This window comes from Amblyomma maculatum, chromosome 11 (genome assembly GCF_055883805.1).
Source record: "Amblyomma maculatum isolate TAMU_Amacu chromosome 11, ASM5588380v1, whole genome shotgun sequence".
Lineage (NCBI taxonomy): Eukaryota > Metazoa > Arthropoda > Arachnida > Ixodida > Ixodidae > Amblyomma > Amblyomma maculatum.
In genome coordinates this window covers 124100311-124120567 of record NC_139354.1, presented here as the reverse complement: position 1 = coordinate 124120567, position 20257 = coordinate 124100311, and the positions used below count along the sequence as shown (strand labels likewise).

The window sequence follows — 20257 nt, the reverse complement described above, 5'->3', positions numbered from 1 at the left end:
CCTTTCCACCCAATCTATATGACAGGTTAAAACCTAGGTTACTGTCTTGTATCTTCCGTTCCAGGTTATCGTATAAAGCATGAACAGCACCGGTGATAGAGGACAGCCTTGTCTTAATCCTTTGCATATTTTGACATCCTCCGTACTTCTTATCCATTCTCACGTAATTTCTACTTTGTTATCCCGGTATATTTCCTGTAGGAACTCTATTATCTCATAACCGACACCTTTTTATTTTGATTTGTTCCAGAGGAGTTCCCTGCTTACGTTGTCGTATGCCCCGTTTATGTCCAGAAAGGCCAAATACAAAGGTCTTTTTTCCACTCTAGATATTTCGATGCATTGGGTAAGCACGAACAGGCTATCATCTAAGCGCCTACCATTTCTAAAGGCGTTCTGAAGTTCTCAGAGTATCTTGTTACTTTCTACCCATGCTTGCACCTTTAATTTCACCGCCTGCATGGCTAACCTGTACATAACAGATGTTATGGTAATCGGCCTGTAGGATTTTATATGCATCCTGTCTCCTTTCCCTTTATAAATCAAATTCATTTTACTCTGCCGCCAGCTGTCCGGAATGCGCTTATTCGTTATGACTGTTTCCAGAGCTTTTAACAACGTTTCCTTACTTTTTGGACCGAGTTCATTAATCAGCTTGATCGGAATTACAACTATTCCTGTAGATGTGTTTTTAGGAATATGTTTTCTGCCTTTTTCCAGTTTAGATTGGTCAATTCTAAGCTGCTTTGTATTCTGCTACCTTGTGTTGCTTCCTGATTTGCGGAGATTGCCCTATCGTCTCTCTTAAATGACTCGGCTATAACTGATGTAATGTAGTTCACTGCGTTGTCTCCCTTTAAACAATTTCCCTTGTTATCTTGAATCCGATCCTACTTTCTTTGATTCTTCTTCCCTAGCCAGCTTATATGGTTCCAGAATTTTCTTGCTCCGCCTCTAGTGGCATCGTGTATGTCAGCAATCCAGCGATTGGTGGACTGCTTTATTTTACTTTGAACGAGGGCCTGTACCTCAAGTTTCTTTTGTCAATATGATTCCCATTTTTGGTCGATTTCCTACTGAGATACCTGTGATTTCTTTGCCACTCGGTGTTTCCTTGAAGCAGCCCGTCGTTGTTCAATAGATTCCCTGATTTCCTTATTCCCCCAGCTCCGTGGCTTCCTCTTTCCATTCCGGCGGTTTGCTACTTTAACCTCCTGAATTTTTCTCCTTATGAGTAGTTCTACGTGTTCATAATCACAGTCTTCCATGGGGCTTTTCTCTATTGCTCCCTCTATGTCTGCTGCTATCTGCGCTATTTGATCGTCGTTTAGTTTTGCGTTTACGTTTTGTCTAAGTTCCATTTCTCTTTTCATCAAGGGCCCCATCTGCAGAATAATACGTTTATGATCACTTCCCAGACTACACTCTCCTTCTTCGTCTATTTCCATTTTTGTGACCTTGCTATAAATTTCCTGCGACAATAGACAATAGTCAATGGTCGTCTGCCTGTTTCGGAATTCCCAAGTGATTTGGCCTTCACATTTTGTTTCTCTATTTACTATAACCAGATCGTGTCGCTCACAAAAATCTAGCATTAACTTCCCATTACAATCCGTATATCCATCCAGATCGTCGATGTGGCCGTTCATGTCCCCCAGTAGAATAATATTGGCCCCGTTTCCAAACTGGCTTATATCATTCAACAAGATCCCTGTTTTCTTGCCTGCATTGATGTCCTGTTTCTAAATAAACTACCGACTAGCCATGTCCTTATGCCGGCAATTGTTCCTGAAACCCAGATATGCTCTTTACAAGATGATTTAATTCTTTGCCAATTTGTTCCCTGGAGTATCAACATACCTACCCTTCCACCCTTTTTTTTCCGTTCTCGTTCTGTTGCACCCTTCCCAGACTTAGCCTTCTATAAACGGCGGATCTTCTAGATCCCTGAGATGAGCCTCGCAAAGAGCGTACACACCTATTTTGTCATCCTTCAACTGTTGTTCTATCTCTAGCCATTTCGCTCTTTTTCTACCTCCTTGCATGTTTATGTAGCTGATCCTAGTGTTAAATTTCTTTTTTGTACTTTTCTTTCTCGACCTACTCTTTGCCATTTTTGGGGGCTCAGCCTCAATTATTACACTTTCTTCTGTTTCACTTCTGACTACCTCTGTGCACGGAGTCCTCGCGGACCCCCTAAAAAAGCTACAGCCCTGCCTGCCAGGTGCCAGCCGATCTCTGCTCCCACCCTTCTGTTAAAATGAATGCCATCTCGCTAAAAAGTCCTACCAAAACCTGCTTTATGTACCTCCCTGTTTACCTCAACCACTTCGAAACGCTTCTCCAGGCTTAACTTTCTTATGTCCTGGTTAAGTGTCACCACGTCCTTTTCGATCTTTCCGTTCAATTCTAGCACCTCTGGTACTGTGCATACAACTATCTGCGTATGCTGTGCTATCTTCCTGATCTCGTCAACTCCCTTAGCTAAACTTTCCACCATTCCTGCAGCGTCACCATTTAGGACATCGTTTAGCCCCGCGGCTACTATTACCATAGTGCGCTCTGCGGAATTTTTCAACAGCCTATTTTTACTCTCCTTTAGCACTGCCCTCCTTGTTCTCCCTGGGAAGGCTCCAACCAACACTCTCTTATCACCCCTTACACGTTCCAAGATATCTCGCTTGCACCTGTTCATGTTAGAATCTCCGGTGATAAGCACCTGGGCCTTCTCTCTCCCTCTCCCAACTGTAGTCTCCTGCTTTCGGTTGTCTGTGTCCTTATCTCTGGAATTTTCATTCTTCCTTACTTCTTTTTTTTTTTCCGGCGTCTTAGCTACTTCTAAATATCTCTGACGGTTCGGATCCGCCTGACATACTTTGCTTATGCCTTCCATGCCAGTGATGGCCCCAGCCACGTGGCCCGCATTGGAATGTTCATCCTCGTTGCTTCCAACGATAAAGTCGGCCCCTTCTTTTTTTTTAGTGTAAGCTGTCCAAGCAGTTTCTGAGTTTCCGCTCTTAACAAACTTACTTCATTTTCTAAATCATCCACACGAGACACTAAACTGCCCCTTTCTTGATCAAATCTATCTAGACGCGCTCTCAGTACGCAACACCTACACAAAAAGTCGCTGCGTTCCGCTTCACCTACAGAGTCAAAACGAGTTTCCTTGAGATTAACCTGCGCCTCAAACTTAGTAAACTTACCTTCTTTTGATTGCACATCTTAAGCGCTCATCGACTGAACTATATCTGTTACGAATTCTCAGAATATACAGATTGCCAAAAGAAGACACAAGAAACGACTAGCAAACACGCGTTAAAAACCAATTCTGCGAATGCCAACAGCCTAGAAAAAAAATATTTATCTAAACAAGATAGCTAAATAATGAACGCCAAGAAAACCTAGCTGCCGGCACGAAAAACTAGGCCGCTAGGACCAAGAGCTAAAATCTTTTCTTTTGGCTGCACCTAACCTAACTATCTGAAAACGAAATAAAGTTGATAAAAGAAAGAACTCATCTATTTGACGCTTCGGAAGCTCCCGCTATCGCCAGTCCGTCCGTTTCCGGTAGCCACGTGCAATCGGAGGAGCGATGGAACACGCGTCCGCACCACACGGCTGTCAACTGCCAAGTTGTCAACTGTCACGGCTGTCAAGTTCACGACAAAAGACGTGAACTTTCCTATAATGCTCGCACTAATTCCATGACAGACAGTGACAGTACCATGACATACACGATCTTGTGTTCCCATTTTCTTTCATATTTCGAAAACGTGATAATTCTCAGTATTTTCAGAAAATTCAGTTATTCAAAGGTAAACCTTGTTTAACACTTACAATTTGTTAAAAAAGAGTTACTCTAGAACACATATTGAACAGTCAAGCCTTTGTCCTTATTCACCTTTTGTTATTTCTGCGAATACGGTGCAGTTATAAATTAATTACTGAACATTTACCCCAAGTCACCCGTTACCATTGCGCCCACTTTTGTTAAAGCACTTATTATAATTCATACGTAGGCAAAATTGATATGTACAATAATATTTACCCCCAAGTAGATGTTCAGGCATCTCAGTTTGACAGAAACTGGCTGCACGATGCCTGTCATTTCTTTATCTCAAAGTTCCACGTTATTTTCGACGGTCATGTAGAGACCCTCCAGACTCACTCGATACGAAATCTTTACTAAAACATCTTCCGAAAGCATGTGAAACTTTGAAACCACCATTCACTCATTCTAATGTCGTATCAGCACCCAAAGATTAATTCCGTTTTAACTGTGAGAGGTTTGCAGAGGTAAGAAATTAGTTTGTACATTCATTTTGAAAAATAACAAAAAAAGTGACAAATAGCTTTGAAGTTAGGTCGATGTATATCATTCATAGCCCGCGCGCTATTTTATTTACGCATTAACTTCAACGAATTAAGCGTTGTTACACCTTAAGGCCTTTTTATTTTTACCACATGCAGCTCCTCCTATTGCCAAGCCACCGTCCACATGCGATCAAAGATACAGACAGGTGAGTGCTCTGTTTGGAATGCATAAAATATGAGCAGGTAATGCTCGTGAAGGCAAAACGCAATAACAGGTACTGTCCCCTATGGTCGTTTCTATTCGCGATGGGGGAAAATTCTGATTTGAGTTACTTGTAGCTAAGTGGAAGTTGCATTTGTTACTGACGTTGTTATCGTCATATTTCGCACACCATTCTCTGGTTGCAATATTACATTTAACGAATAAATAGCTTTTCGTATACCGATATCACTAAGAGGAAAGTATACAACCGTTGCATGTTACCAGTACTTACCTATGGGACTGAACCTTGGAGTCTAACGAAAAGGGTTCTACGTAAGTTCAGGACAACGCACAGGGCTATGGAAAGAAAAATGATAGGGGTAACATTAAGAGATAGGAAACGTGTAGAGTATGTCAGAGAAAAAATTTAAATTTCTGACATTCTAGCGGAAATCAAGAAAAAGAAATGGGCATGGGCAGGACATGCAGTGCGAAGAGAGGATAACCGATGGTCGGTTAGAGTAACCAACCTTATTCCAAGGAAAGGAAAACATAGCAGGGGGCGGCAGAAAGTTAGGTGGGCGGATGAGGTTAAGAAGATCGCTGGGGTCAAGCGGATGCAGCTAGCACAAAACCGGGTTTGCTGGAGGAATATGGGAGAGGCCTTTTCCCTGCATTGAGTAAGTCAGGCCGATGATGATGATGAGCGTTTCGTACTACGCGCGAACATTTAGGATCATCTGCCTCGTCGCCTTTAGGGCACACATTCGAGAGAAATAAAATACAACTATAAATTTCTCTAAACTTTGTGAGGAAGGAAATTGTTTCGTGAAGGAAACGCTATGAATGCGGTGGGTAATACAGGTCAAAACCTGCCTGCATGATGACATGTAAACAGAAATGAAGGAGCGCCTGACAGCAGAGGATTGTTGTATTTATTCGTAGGCTTATTTTGTGGCGCCTTGGCTGAATGTTTGTTTTCTATACTTTGGGTGAGCACTCCTCTCGTTTATTAGATAATAGCGCAAGAAGCTTTCGATAATAATCCAAGAAATAAAAGTTGAAGGACTGCTCGTGTTGGCATGCGTCAGTACAGGTGCGTGGACGAGCACTAACTTGAAATAAGCTATAGCAAAACACAGAAGTCTGATTGAACGATGATCAGGAAGTGCGACATTGCAGTAGTGAGATTGGTGATAGACTTTTCTTGATTTTATTTATTGCAGGTCGGACTGCTAATTTATTTATTCAACTGAACTCCAGACTCAATTTACTCTGACATAATCCATGAGTAGGATATTTCAATAGAATTTGTCCCGATATTCTCTTCATATTCCATTGATATTTTCATGCACCCACCACACTAGCCTGTCCGTGGTAAACGGGTAATTTCAGGAAAAGAACGCACCCTGCACTTTCAGCAGCGAGGCTTATATGTAAGACCCCGCCGCGGTGGTGCAGTGGTTACGGCGCTCGACTACTCTTCCCAAGGACGCGGGATCGAATCCCGGCCTCGGCGGCTGCTTTTCGCTGGAGGCGAAAAGCAAGGCGCCCGTGTGCTTTGTGATGTCAGTGCACGGTAAAGAACCCCAGGTGGTCGAAATTTCTGGAGTCCTCCACTAAGGCATCTCTCATAGCCTAAGTCGCTTTGGGACGTTAAACCCCACGAACCATGCTTTTATGTAAGAGTTCACACGACATGTTCTCGTCGGGCACGCTGGTCCCTGGAAAATATGCTTGGCTTGAGAGGGGACGTAATCTTCTACTTTCTAAGCAATTTTTTTGAGACTCAGGTAATCACTACGGTGAATACTTCACGTCTTTTTAGTGGACGGTGTCCACAGATAGAATTAAAGCCAAAAACAAAGTCCCCTCAGAAAAAAGCCTAGGGGGGGGGGGGGGGGTGACTTTGGACTACGTAACTGCACTGAAACGAAAGGTGCTATTGCATGGTGGTCCGAAGCCGTTCACTGCGGCACCTCTTTCTTTTTTTCCACTCCCATCTTCCTCCTATTAATTACGGCTCGGTTAAATGGTCCACGGAGAACTATGATATATACTGCGCCTTTTCTACCTTGTAACACAATTTAAAACGTCACTGATGCGTGCTGTACTGCGTCTTATTCTGTATGTTGTGCGGTGCGCTGTTCGAAGAAGCCACATATGAACGGCGCCGCACGGACGCCTGGATCAAATCCCCGGCCGGATCAGCACTAATGACGTCATCTTTGATTTAAAGTTGTGACATACAACATCAGTATTGACGTCATCAATAATTTAATATACGATATACTACACCATCCATGATGCAATCAACAATCTCAAGACACGACATACTACACCACTGATAACGTCAACATTTATTTCAAGGTACGATATACTACACCCCTGATTACACATCATTTTTTAAGTTAAAGGCACGGCATACTACACTATTGATGACGTCATCAGTAGCTTCAAGGCACGGCATACATCACTGACACGTCATCATTATTTTCAAAGTACGACACATTACACCCCTGATGACGTCGTCATTTATTGCAAGGTACGACTTACTACATCACTGAGGACTTTATCAAATCATTAGGAATGAACGGCCGGACGGATGCTATCGTGGCCGCGAGCATCAGCCATTACAGGTTTTCGCTTAAAAAAAAAGAAATCAGGCTCGTAAACGATGCTGCTTTCCACCTTTCAAGTAATCTGTTGGACAGAAGAGAAAAGACGCACACAAGCCGCAGCGTGGAGTGACAAGTGATCTTCGACTTGTAGGTACCTATTTTGCTCCCGCCCAGACAGAATTATTGCGTCGAAACACACAACAACATACTAGAAGTTATCTATCGCTTAGTAGTCCAAACCAATCATCGCCTTCTAAGAAAGAACACTGAAAACAAAGGCGCGACCTTTTCCATGCCTGCGAGACTAGAGCCAGAACGCTTTTTAGAGTGAGAATTTTGTCTGCAACGCAATAAAATATAGACTCGACAAAAAGAGAAATCTAAAATGTTCTTTTAACTTCAGGCTAGCCTGGTGTTGATTTCACAAATGAGCATACAAAGCCACTGTTCCCTCGTAAGCATGTGTGTGGTTTAAAGGGTTCTAACCAATGCTTTAATAATTATAAAATTGCATTTCCCGCTGTTTTAGTTAGAGTAATGCCTCGAACTGTAGAATTCTGGCTAATTTGAAGACATTTATGTGGAATCAAGATCTTGTCATTTTCGCATGAAGGAGGAGGTAAAAACATGATTTATTGAAAATAAGGCAGTTACTCCCATTAGGGCCCAAGTTGACTAGCTCTGTGGCCGCTCCATCTAGTTTGGCTTGCTCTACCATTTGTAGATAACCCACAGGTTGCGTGGTGAGAAGGGCGGCCTCCTTGGAGAGGGTGGCGTTATTGATGGGTGAAAGGCGGATGTGATGTGGGCATCCCCATAAGTATTGGTAGAGAGTGGGTAGGGTGGCGTTGCAAGTTTGGCAGTATTGTGGGAAGACCAGGGGATCAAAGATGTGGGCAAATCGAGGAGATGGGAACGAATGTGCTTAGAGCTGTGGCCAGTGTGTGCTTTCGATGTGTTTGAGAGTATGGTGTGGTTGCGGGTACGTGACGCAGCAACGACGACAATGGTGAGCAATTGTAATGTAGTCAAGATATTTGAAAGGGTGCACTGAAGGTATGGGGAGGCCATCCGCTGCCGCCCGGAAGCTCAGTTCTCGGGCAAACGCATGAACGCGCTCATTTTCTAGGGTGTACTTGTGCCAGGGTAGCCTTGCGATGCTAATGGGATTGAGAGGGTTGCGTAGTGTAGCGAGTATTTTAGCAGATGAGTGAGGGAGGGCACCTCTCACGAGATATCGGTATGCTGTTTGCGAGTCTGTGTATATCGTAGTTTGCTAAATCTGCAACAAATTGATGCGTGCGATGGCAATTAAGATGGCCAGGTGTTCGGTTTCGACGATGCCGCATTGAATGTTGAGCGGTGAATGTCCGTGAACACGACAGTGCAGATGTGAGGATTGTCTGAATAATGTGAAACATCCGTGCAGATGGTATCTTGTCGTTCAGAGTATTGCTTAGAAAGATATGGACCCGGGCAACGCAACGACATATTTGGAGTTTGGAATTCATATTTCGAGGGAGCGGTGCGAGTCTAGGAGGCTGCTCCGCTTAAGCAGGGGGATGAGTGTGAGGTGGGGTATAAGGGGTATTGTAGGCAATTGAACGCAGGAGATGATTGCCTGTTGGTGTTGTGTGGAGTCGACGATTTATGCTAGAGAGGTGCGTCTCTGTGACTTCCTCAAAATAGTCGTGTGTGCCTAATTGAAGAAGCCGAATGATACTAATGATGAGAAGGTAAATGGAGGGCAGATGTAACAGCTGAGTGGTAAAAGCCATTAAGTTTAGTGAGATGGGTTTTGGTGAGGGGGTGGTGAGGGATGTGGTGGGCTAGTCGGCTAACGCCGAGGTCGTATACGAATTTTAAAGTTTTCTTTTGTTTGATGCCGTAATTGCGGCTTGAAATATGGCGGATGAGATATCTGAGTTGGTAGAGCAGGCTCTGCAGGACGTGCATAGTGTGGGTGGCTCTCGTGTCCTGCTGACTGTTGAGACCCAGCAGTCGGACTCGTGGCACTTTCTAAATGTGAGCATTGTCAAAGAATACGTTGATGGTTGGGAGGCTGGAGAAGGTTTGATGACGAGATCAGATTTCTGTAGTCCACACGCTGGGCTTAAAGCCTGTGTATGCGTTGATGGCATCCGTAGCGAGTTGAAAGGTATGATCAACTTGGCCAGGGCAACCCTTAGTAGTCCACAGTGTGATGTCTGCGTATGTTGCTTGTAGAAGATCGCACAAATTTTCGAATATCCGGGCTAAGGGAATTAGAGCGATGTGAAGAGAATGGGTGAGAGCACTGATCTCTGTGGTGTTCCTCGGTTGGGTATGTGGATGGTCGTAAGTTGTAGAAGCATAGTGTGATACAGACCGTGCGTTTGGATAGGGTGGCATCAAAGTAGCGTCAGGTGCGTAGTACGCATTTATTGTGGCAAGGGTAGACCGAACATTGTGACGGCTGATGTTGTCAAATGTCCCTTATACATCAAGGGCTAGTAAACTCCGGGTGGACTGTTTATAACAGGTCTTGTTGATGAGGGTCTCTTTCAGGTGTAGTAGAATGTCTTGAGTGCAATTATGCGGGCTGAAACCGAATTGATTGCGAGCAAAAAAGGCGGCAGATTCGAGTTCAGGTTGAAGTCGTCTAAGTATTCCATGTTCATAGTAATTGTCGCTACAGCTTGTAAGAGAAATGGGGTGTAGGTTAGGGGTATAAGGAAAGGGATTTTCTTGTATCATGAATGAATGTGATTGCGGCGTGTTTCAAGATGCTTGTAAAGGTCGTCCCTAAAGTGTTGGTTGTATTAAGCTGTGAGTTGGGAGAGTGGTGTATCATTGAGGTTTCAAGGAGTTTGTATGTAATTTGACCAGGCCTTGATGCGGTGCTACGAGTTACCCAGGCAGCACACCAACATCGCACCAAACCCGGGCAAACGTCGACAAAAATTGGTACCAACATTGGCGTAACACTGGTGTCTTGAGAAATTGCTACATTTTTGTATATTGGTCCGGCTTATCTGCCAACATTGCACTTGTCCTGGCTCTGCCAACATAGGCTATCAGCTGGCCGTGCCCCTACTGTCACGTATTGGCATGCCACTAGAATTCATTGGCACATGTGACATTTAAATAAACTGGCCGTGCCACTAGTATCAAATATTGGTATTTATTCGCATGCAACAAATATTCATCGGTACACGTGGCACTGGCACTGCCACTCTTAAGCCACCTTTAGCCATGCAGTTATTTCACCCTTGCCCCTTACTGCTGCCATTTGCTTAACTGTCAGTCTGACAATTGTGGCTTATGCAGTCATTTCCCAATACCACCTTGCATGTCACCTCCCTAAGGAGCCATAAAAACTATACAATTAGATGAGGCAATCAAAATATTTTCCAAAAATAATTTATTGAGAGCTCATATACCCCAAGGACATCAGAGGGCCAAAATGCAGTGCAGGAGGCATTGGGTACAGGGTTAATATGGGAGAGGCTAGTAGGTGTAATTGGAAACAGGGCACTAAGCAGCACATGACCAGGTAGTGCAGGGAGAGGTGATGAGGTGCGGTGTGCATTGGTCATGATGGAAGGGGCTGGACATGTTGAGCAGGGTTGATGTACTATAGCCTGGTAGTGCGAAAGGTGTTGCAGGAATAGGAAGCTGAGCATGGGTGCATTCCAGGGCAGTGTCCACCATGGATGGAAAATAGCAGTTGACTGTGTTGAGCATGGTAGTTGGCAGTGAAGGGTCAATGGATCAAGTGATGAGGTTGAGGGGGCTGGGGAAGTGCATGGCCCAGACAGTAAGCTGGACACCCTGCAGGAAACAACCATTCAGGAACAGTTTGTTGAGGAAATTGGCCCGTGGGTCTTACAAATGACATCTGCACAGAAGACAAGCATATATCACCATAAGATCCAAACTCACCTTCTCAACAGTTATCCAAACACATATATGAAGTGTGGGTGCTCTTTATGATTGAGTACAAAATACAGAACCCCGCTATAGTAAACTCGGATATAGTAGAAACTCTGATATAGTAAAGTGAAACTGAAGTCCCAGTTCATCTTCCATAGGCAAGTGTACGTTTTTCCCCTTTACAGTAAAGATGTTTTTGGTAAAAATCGGTTAAAGTGCTTCTCGCCATGGCGACGACTCCCGCGCACTACCTAGAATCGCGAGGCCAAGACTTTTAGTATTTGAAAACAGCACAATAACCCCCAATAACCCCGAGTGTTCGTTTAGGTGGCTTTACTACTAGACTTAGCAGTAGTCAGAACAAGCCTACTTTACAGAGGCCTCTGAGCCGTGAGGGAAAGCGCGCAACGCGAAGAAGAAAAAAGTAAAGCTGTCTACAAACATAGCAAGGAGGCGGCGTGTTCCATTCGGAAAGTAAAGGAGTAAAGTGCAGCAAGAAATAGGGAAAGGAAAGGAATCGGTCAACATTCACTGCAGTGTGCAGCACAAATCATGAGGCAGTGGTGGCAGAAAGTGGAGGTGCAGCGAGTACGGTCTTACAGCACTTGAGTGTCATGCGAATTTATCATTTATTGCCCTTTAAAAGACAGAAAGAGCACAAAGGGACACCATGTTCATGCAAGGCTTTAGTTTTTACATGAAATCGAACTTGGTCGCATTTGTAATCACATCTTCATGCTTCAGAGGTACTTCCACAAGATGTAGAGAAATTTTATAATGAAAACATCACACAAAGAGTTGATAAAAGCAAGATGGAAGGTATTTAGGTTTCTTTTTTTTTTCATTAAGCAACAAAACGGGTTCAGCAAGTGCCTATTTAACTTCTAGACAGCACTTTCAGGACCATGTCATCACAGACCACTGATACAGTACAGACCATGATACTGCATGCCCTTGCAGGCGCAAATTTCTGTTGCAAAATGCTCTAAAAGACGAATGTGTGGCAATAGGTATTCAATATATACACTAGAACCCCTTTATAGTTAAGCCATGGGCCAGCGAAAATATTTACTATAGTAAATATTTTCGCTGGCCCATGGCTTAACTATAAAGGGGTTCTAGTGTATATATTGAATACCTATTGCCACACATTCGTCCTTTAGAGCATTTTGCAACAGAAATTTGCGCCTGCAAGGGCATGCAGTATCTTATGACATAGGGATGATAAACATACATGCAAAATAATATCCATTCCAGATACAAAAGAAAGATATTTGGAAGGAAAAACTTGCTTCCGGCAAACCGATAACTTCCGGTGGATGCTTAGCGTTTATATAGAATTACAGATCCTGAAAATATGATGGTTTAGGCTCCAGAACTTTCAATTCTTAAACAATCCTTGAAAGTTCCTGCAATACACAATTTGGATTACTAAGCATTCAAAGCTGGATGGTATTAAAGTACACAATAAAGAATATTTTTCTGCAGTACACCAGTTACAGGCACACATACATTACTGCGGTCAGAATAAAGAAATCATTGCCCTGACAGAATCACGCTATCTTCAATCAGCTAACTGAGGGAGATGTGTACAACGCAGATATTCTCAAGGTTGTGTACGCATATAATATTCTCAAGATCAGTGAAGAACCAGACACACCTTTATGGTTTACAATAACCATACTATTTCAAGTTCCAGCTTTTTAGTTTTCACAGCTTTTATTGCTTGCTGCATTCTAGTATAAACAATTGCCTTACTTGTAATGTACCAAAGGAATAGTTTTCATACAGTGCTCATTATAAATTAAAGGCACCAGAACAACATGCACACACACAAGAAAAGAAGAACGGGAAAGAGCGCCATTCACAACTGATTTATAGTGCAGAATAAAGTACATATATATCTCACTGATGGCATATGCGCGAGGAACACATTCAGCATCATGTCGTTTAAGATAGGATGTGTTCACGAAACGCTTTCTCATCATTATACCGATTGATCCACGTGTCACTTACGCACAAATTACCTTTCTTTCCGATATATAACGCTTCAATTAGCTCTCTGGCTATTGTATTGCCACTCCTTGCAAGAATGCGCACATCAGAAAAACATGGTTCACAAGTGCCTGAAGGGCAGGATCTGATATGCTTTGGAATATTGGGGCCATCTTTATTTTGTTCTATGTTACGTTTATGTTTCCGGATTCGCTCATTAACACATCGGCCGGTTTGTCCGATGTAGGAGCAACCCCTTTGGAACATTTTATTATTTGTAGCCGATGCCTCATACCACAGCCTCTTTCTCTGAGAAAGTATTTCTTGAACATTGCTTATCTTAAATTACATAATGCTGAATGTGATACAGCTGAACATGCTCCTTGCGCATGCGCTGGCAGTGAGATATATATGTATTTTGTTCTGCACAATAAATCAGTTGTGAGTGGAACTGTGTCCCGTTCCTTTCTTGTGTGCGTGCATTGTTTTGGCGCCTTTAATTTATAATAAATAAACACCTTCAACCTCAAAAAGAAGTTCTCCTAATCATGCAGTGCATGCTTGTTCAGCTAAAAAAATTACAGTCAGCCTGCAATGAGCAATTGAGCAAGTACTAGAAATTTACTTTGCACAGGCAGAAAAATGTTATGCTAGATCTGAGTACAATGACATCATACTTCCCTCTCAGCTAGCAGCAGCTAATCATATGGCCATACCATCGGCAACCTTCAACGAGCAAGATTATTTTCAGTTAGGCACACATGGGTGATTTTATGTCCAGGTACCAGGTGTGGTGCTCAGGCATCTGATTTCTTCACACCAATTCATAGTAGTTGTTGGTATAGAGAAAAGTAATCTGCCTGAATATCTGAGGCCAAATAATATTTTCATTGCTTAATCACACATTAAAATACAATGCTTGATGTGACTATGGAATCATAAAAAAAACGATACATCTAGCATACAGCGATTTTTCATTTTCACCCTATCACAAGTTCCTTGAAAAACCAGCCTAATCCTGAGCTAAAAAGTTGTTTCGCACACGTTTTATATTTCAATATCTATAAAATGTTGCTATTTTGGGAATATATTTCAAAATCAAATTTTCTTGACAGCCGGACAAATTATTTTTTTTTTAAATCGACAATATTTTGTGCTCAAATTAAAAATAAGGTTGCGTCTAGGGAAATAGTATTGTTTGCAGAACAAAACAGCACATGTGCAAAAAAGCCCCAATATTGATCAAATTTAATATGCAATGCACGAACTAAGAGTTCACCTAAAATTACAAGTACAATAACCCTGTGTACACGGACTCAACAGCACCGGGTTGAATCAGCGTTGATAAAACAAGGTCATCATTACTCGACCCGGTTAATGTCTACATGAACTCGCTTTCTAGTAGTAAGTATCGTAGCAGAGCGTAGCATCGAGATTCGAAGTTATTGTGCAAGTTCTTACTCATATTTGATCCCATTGCCTTTTACTATCGAGAGCTTCGATTATTTTTTATCGTTGATGAGCTCCAAAAAGCATTCAATTTGAGTGGCGCTAGTCGCCGCTCCAGAGGCTTTTTCATATCCCAGGGTTCCCCATAACTAGACTCCCTGACTGGACAGCGTCTACATGCCTTTAGATAAGCGAGTCAAGTGTATTAACCTACCCCCTGCAAGCGAGTTAATGCGACCCGCTCCGCCGCCTATTTTACTCGACCCGACTGTGTATACATGAACCCCACAACTGATTTTTTTACTCGACAGACGTACTCGACCCAATTCGGCCGAGCTCATGTATACAGGGGTGGAACACACATGTAACAAGCAACAATGCTGCTAAGAATCCAATCTATTTTCTTGTCTCTCATCCAGTTTTCTAAAAAAATATCTTGTCTGACAAAGGAGGATATTTGGAGTTAAGCAGCTAAGCAACACAAGATCCATATGCTTGCTCTAACGCATGACTCCTCAGTGCACTTACAGTCGCAATTTGCTTGGTCATGTGGCAGTTCACTCAACCGTCTGACTAGACATGACAATAAAAAACAAAATCGCGGGAATATTTCTACTTCTATTAAGACATGCCAAAGCTTTTTGTTGTTGGCATAGCATTCAGAGACTGCGGGAGTTTGGCAGTTTTATACGTCTTATTTCGTATATTCAAGTATGCTATATATAATCAAGTAGGCTAAATATTCCATCCCTTAAAGGTCCCCTGAAAGGGGTCACAAAGAAGGGTAAACAACGCCATAACACTGATAGTTATTGAACCACCCATCATTCTCCCGCAAAAATTTTTGATCTAGCTTCTGCAACACCAGAGATATCGGCGATTAAAAATGACCCTTCCAATTTTCCCTCTCAGCTCGTACGCCGAAGGGAGCCATAAAAAAACAAAGTATACAAGCAAGTCCAAAGCTCCGCCCAGACATACGTCACTTCGACGAACTTCCGGTTGCCGCGCGCTCGCTCGCTGGCGTACTCGGGCCAACCCGTCCTCGCTCGCACACGCCTGAAGAGTTCGCCAGTTCGCGCAGCGACGGTTAGTGTAACCGCGAACCCGTGGTTATCCTATGTTACACGGCGGACCAAACCAGGTTGCACCAATAACCGCGGTTACCGCAAACCGAGCTTGACGACCTCGGTATGCGGCGTTAACCGAGGTTATGACGGCGTCTGTTGACGGAAGCTACTCGTCGGCGCCCGAGTGCGCGAAACGTACGAGCGGGTCTGCTTCACAAAGTTATTCATTTGCCCACTGTACCACGTTTAAAGATCGATGTATACATTATGGTGCCGCTCGACGTCTGCGATTACGGCCGACAGCGCAGCGACTGCGTACTGAAGCCTTGTCTTGCTTACAGTATCGTTTGAACGGCTTGTTGCTGAGCAGAACGCCAAAAAATACGCGGCCTTAGCTATGAAAGTACACGAGTTTGCAACGCTTGCAGCATGGGATGCCGCAAGCAGGCTGAGGTACGTTACACAATTACCGCGGGGGTGGAGGGTGCGAGCGCGGCGAACGCCGGCGCTGTGCGTGACCGTCCCTAGTCGTCGCTAGGCCTCCATTGTTTCGCTTCGAAGCCGCGGCGGTCGACGCTTTGGAACATGATCAACGCTGTCGTAAATCGTCTACTTATGAAACTGCCTTGTAGTGATTCCTATCCTGCCATAGTAAAATAATTATAGGATTAACTCTGCCGACGCAATAATCGCAGAGCTAGTACGAGCAGATCGGATCAGCCGAAATGCACCAGTGGCAGCTGGCTTGAGCAGAAACTAGCTTGTATCACGGCTATCGCTCTTACCAGCAATTTGCTGCTGGTCAGCGATTCTCACGAGGGCTTCATACTTGATATTCGGCTCAGTATTCCAGAAGCCAAATGATATTAGCACGCTTTATTTCGGACATCGGTGCTAACAATCCGCCGTGTCGTTCGCGAACGGTATGCGGGAGGAGGGGCCACAGCGGCGGTGTTTACGGCGGTCGAGGAGGTGCTGCCATCGTGCGGTGCTTGACCGTGCTGTTGACGCCTCGTCGGATGACACTCCGATACTCCTGAAACCACGTTATATAAATAAGATATTTGTAAATGCAGCTTCGTTCTGCCAATCCCTGCGTTGCTTCGGTTGTTGCACTTAATGGGCAATGGCCACCTAACCGATAAGGGCGGCGAGCTGTGTAACAGCCCGCACAGAGATCGAGCAGCCCACGAGCAGACGACTTTCGCAGCTACCGGAAGTGTGTCCGTGACGTCATGGTTGCAGTGACCGCAGCGAATGGCAGCTTCTAGCAAGCCTTGCCAGTCAACCGACCCGTGACGTCACGGGACTAGGAAATAGTTCCATGCGACACCGCCAAGCGACATTCTCTCTTCCCGCGAATTTCAAAAAACGCTGTTTTTAAAAATTAACAATAAATCGCTGGCTTTGTTCCAAGGAGTTATACTTTGCGTTAATGCTCAAAAGGATGTGTTCTACACACTGAACACGTTTATCAGTGATTTCTTGGGGGCCGTTTCGGTGGACCTTTAAAGCACCTGCACTTCCGTGTTACGCAAATGACAACTACTTCGTCATTTCAACAAGCTATGTCTGTTATCGTGCTATTACACCACGGGTTCACTCAATCATGCCTCAACTTGAAAGAAATATATACTGTTGAAATAAAGCAGCGAAATATATCACCAGCTATTAAAGCACTGCCAGGGACATGAAGGATATTATTTTTTGCATACTGTGTTCAAGACTTCTGAACAAGCAAGTCTTGAGCTAAAAAGCCAGAAAAAGTCATTAGCACGCAATCATATAGCAAAAAGCCAGCAGAGCATTTAAAGCTTTTATATAATGCAAAACACAGGCAATGTGTCATACCTACCGAGGCAATGTTTCCTTACACACAGCATGTTTCATGGCAACGCTCCCACAGTGATTGACAGGTTATGCAGCACCAAAATGTTGACGATGTTGTCTGCCTCACATTCAGGCAGCACCTCTTTGATGGCAGATGATTGCTTGTGCAGAAGCAGTGCGATGATACAAGTGGAGCAGCTGGACTGTGGGCGTTATAGAGCAAGGAGCCCTAAATGCAAGGAAAGAGTCTCCATTAAGTCGATGCCTCTAAAACATGATAACAGCATACCACGGCTCTTCTTTGTTTAGTTAATCTATAATTTCCATTGAAAGCTGTCTCAAAAAATGAACTAATTGCAACTCTATGTTACACATGGTATAATATAGCCGTGCCAGGGCGGTGGGGCGATCAGTTAGCATAACGACCGGAAAATGCATACTTATGTTTCATGCAGTCTTGATGCTGGAGCAAAGCGTCACGGTGCGAAGAACAAAATTAAAAGCAGGCACGGACGCCAAACGTGTGCTACATAACCGACGCGAGTAGAGCTGTGCACGGGCATCAATGTTGAGCCCGACCCTGGCCTCATCCTACAAACTCGTGCTCGGCCTGGGACTGAAATTGCCTGAGCCCACCCAGCGCTCACACTTAAGGCTCCGGCCCTGCTGGACATGCTATAACAGACCAGTTGCAAAACCTACAAGTCGGCTTCCCTGTGAGGCAGGAATTCGTGCACAGTGGCGACAGAACCTGATTCAGGGATAATAGTTAGATGCAGTATATTATCTACTACAGTCCAGGCTGCTTCGCACAGGCCAGAAAGGTTTTTGGGCATTCTTAACGCTTAAGCACTGTCACCCTAGGGGCGAAGAAAGAAAATTTAGAAAAGGGACACTAACCGGAGAGGGTAATAGTGGGGCGACAATGCGCAGGCGAATAATACTGTGACGAATGGGCAAGAGGGAATTACCCTACCCGTCAGGCGATGTGCTAGCACTGTACCCAACTATTAAGGTCTATGCCGCCATTGTGCAGGAATGTCTGCCGCACAGGGAGTCTGACTTGCAGGTTTTGCAACTAATCTATTGCAGCTGAAGCACCAATACAGAAAGAAAAAAATAGGCGACAATCCCTGGCGATGCATCGCGCGACGACGACGCCAACGCCTGTCGCTGCCGCTGATGCACATCGCACAGAGCGAAGGACCTCAGCTACAGAGACGCGTTTTCAGCCTTGCTTCGTTAGCGCCGCCTCTTCGTAATGTAAATGAGTACAGTTACGCTATGTCCAGTTTCTTGCACTAAACAGCAACACTGATGAAATTTCTTGAAAAGCGTCGAGCCCCCCCCCCCCTAAAAAAAAGGTCCCTGCGCAGCGGCGTGCTACTCTACTGCGATGCAGACATGATTGAAAGCAGTGACGTTTTTCAGCAACTTTCGAGTCACACTAGCCTTTTTTTTTGCATTACTACCCTACCAAGCTTTTACAAAACCGTCTCGATGCGCTCATATATGCACGGATCAGACGAAATGAGCGTCTGCAGGATTTTCGCTCATACCTGACTAGGGAAACAAACTTTGCGTGCAAAAAAAACGAACAAACCAACAAAACAACGAAGGTGAGAACCCCAAAGCATTTTGCGATTGGCTGCCTCGCAAGCTGGTTCCAGCCAATGAGCGATTTTCTAAAAATCCAGAACCTGGGCGACAGCGCCGAGCGGCAATGCTTTAGCTGTCCTCAGCCCACCGCGCATGTGCTGCCGCGCGACACATGCGGTTAGCGCTTTATCGCACCAGACACGAGAAAATATGCTTTTGCCCGGACTCCGCTGACTCCGCCCGAGGTCACCCGAGGGAACCCGAGCGGCCGAGCCACGCGACGGCTCTACGCCGTGAATATCCGAAGTTGGCTTTTAGGGCTACGATGCCACGCAGTTGTTTACTTTAGGAAATTAGTACTCTGCAAAACAGTAACGGTTTAAGTTGAAATAAGCAGCAAAATGATCGGGTTCAAGTCGCGCACACTTGAGAACCACTTTTGAAAAGTTGATAACGTATAAAGATGCTAAAAGAAGACAAATCTCCCTAGCACATGGCTTACGCAGCCTGCAGCAACAATGAAATGTAAGACAACGCTTGTAATTTAAAAAATGCTCAATCTAAGCGGCTAATATTTTACTCCAATAAGCACAAAGGCTTTATGAAATCTGAAATAAAAAATTTGAAAAATTACATGGAATATTTCTTGGAGAGAAGCATTTTCCGTGCGTGGTGCCACCGTACGTCGAGCCGAGCGCACGACTGGCCGTTGGATGGACGAAAGAACGGAGCGCCCTCTTTGAAACAAAATACAACACTCGCCGTCATGCCGGCTAAGCGATTGTCGCGTCATCCTTTCGGCTTCTAGTAATCGCTTTTTCAGAGCTCGATGGCCTCGGTTTTGTATCCTCCGTTTAGCAAGCGTTTCCTAGATAGCAGGACGTGAACCAGCCTTGAACGATGCGCTGCTGCTGCTGCTCATCTATTGGTGCATAGCGCTAAAAAGACAAGGACACAGCGAGACACACAGGACGGGCGCTAACTTACAACTGAATTTTTATTGCAAGACCAGGCAATATAAGCACTTTCTTGACAAAGAAGAGGGGGAGACATAAAAGCGTTAACATATAGGAGCAATCAAACAGCGTTATCGTCAAACACGTTCACAGATTAGCAGACAGGTATTGCATTTCTTTGTCAGATAAAAACACTGAGGCAGCACTGATGCACATATCTTTTTGCAATGAAATATTGAACGCCTCTATGATTTCCCTTGTAAGCTGATCTTTGTGGCAATCAATGACGTCCGACCTTTTAAA

At 44.2% G+C, this 20257-nt stretch overlaps 1 protein-coding gene across 2 annotated transcripts in view; it reads left to right on the top strand.

The window, feature by feature from the left end:
- The window catches only part of LOC146174891 (uncharacterized), a 134595-nt gene that overhangs the window by 45551 nt on the left and 68787 nt on the right, over window positions 1-20257 (top strand). For both annotated transcript variants that reach the window (XM_084583241.1, XM_084583240.1), the window contains exon 5: window positions 4474-4523. In XM_084583241.1, the coding sequence (XP_084439367.1) occupies window positions 4474-4523 (50 nt within the window). The remainder of the gene's footprint in view (window positions 1-4473; window positions 4524-20257) is intronic.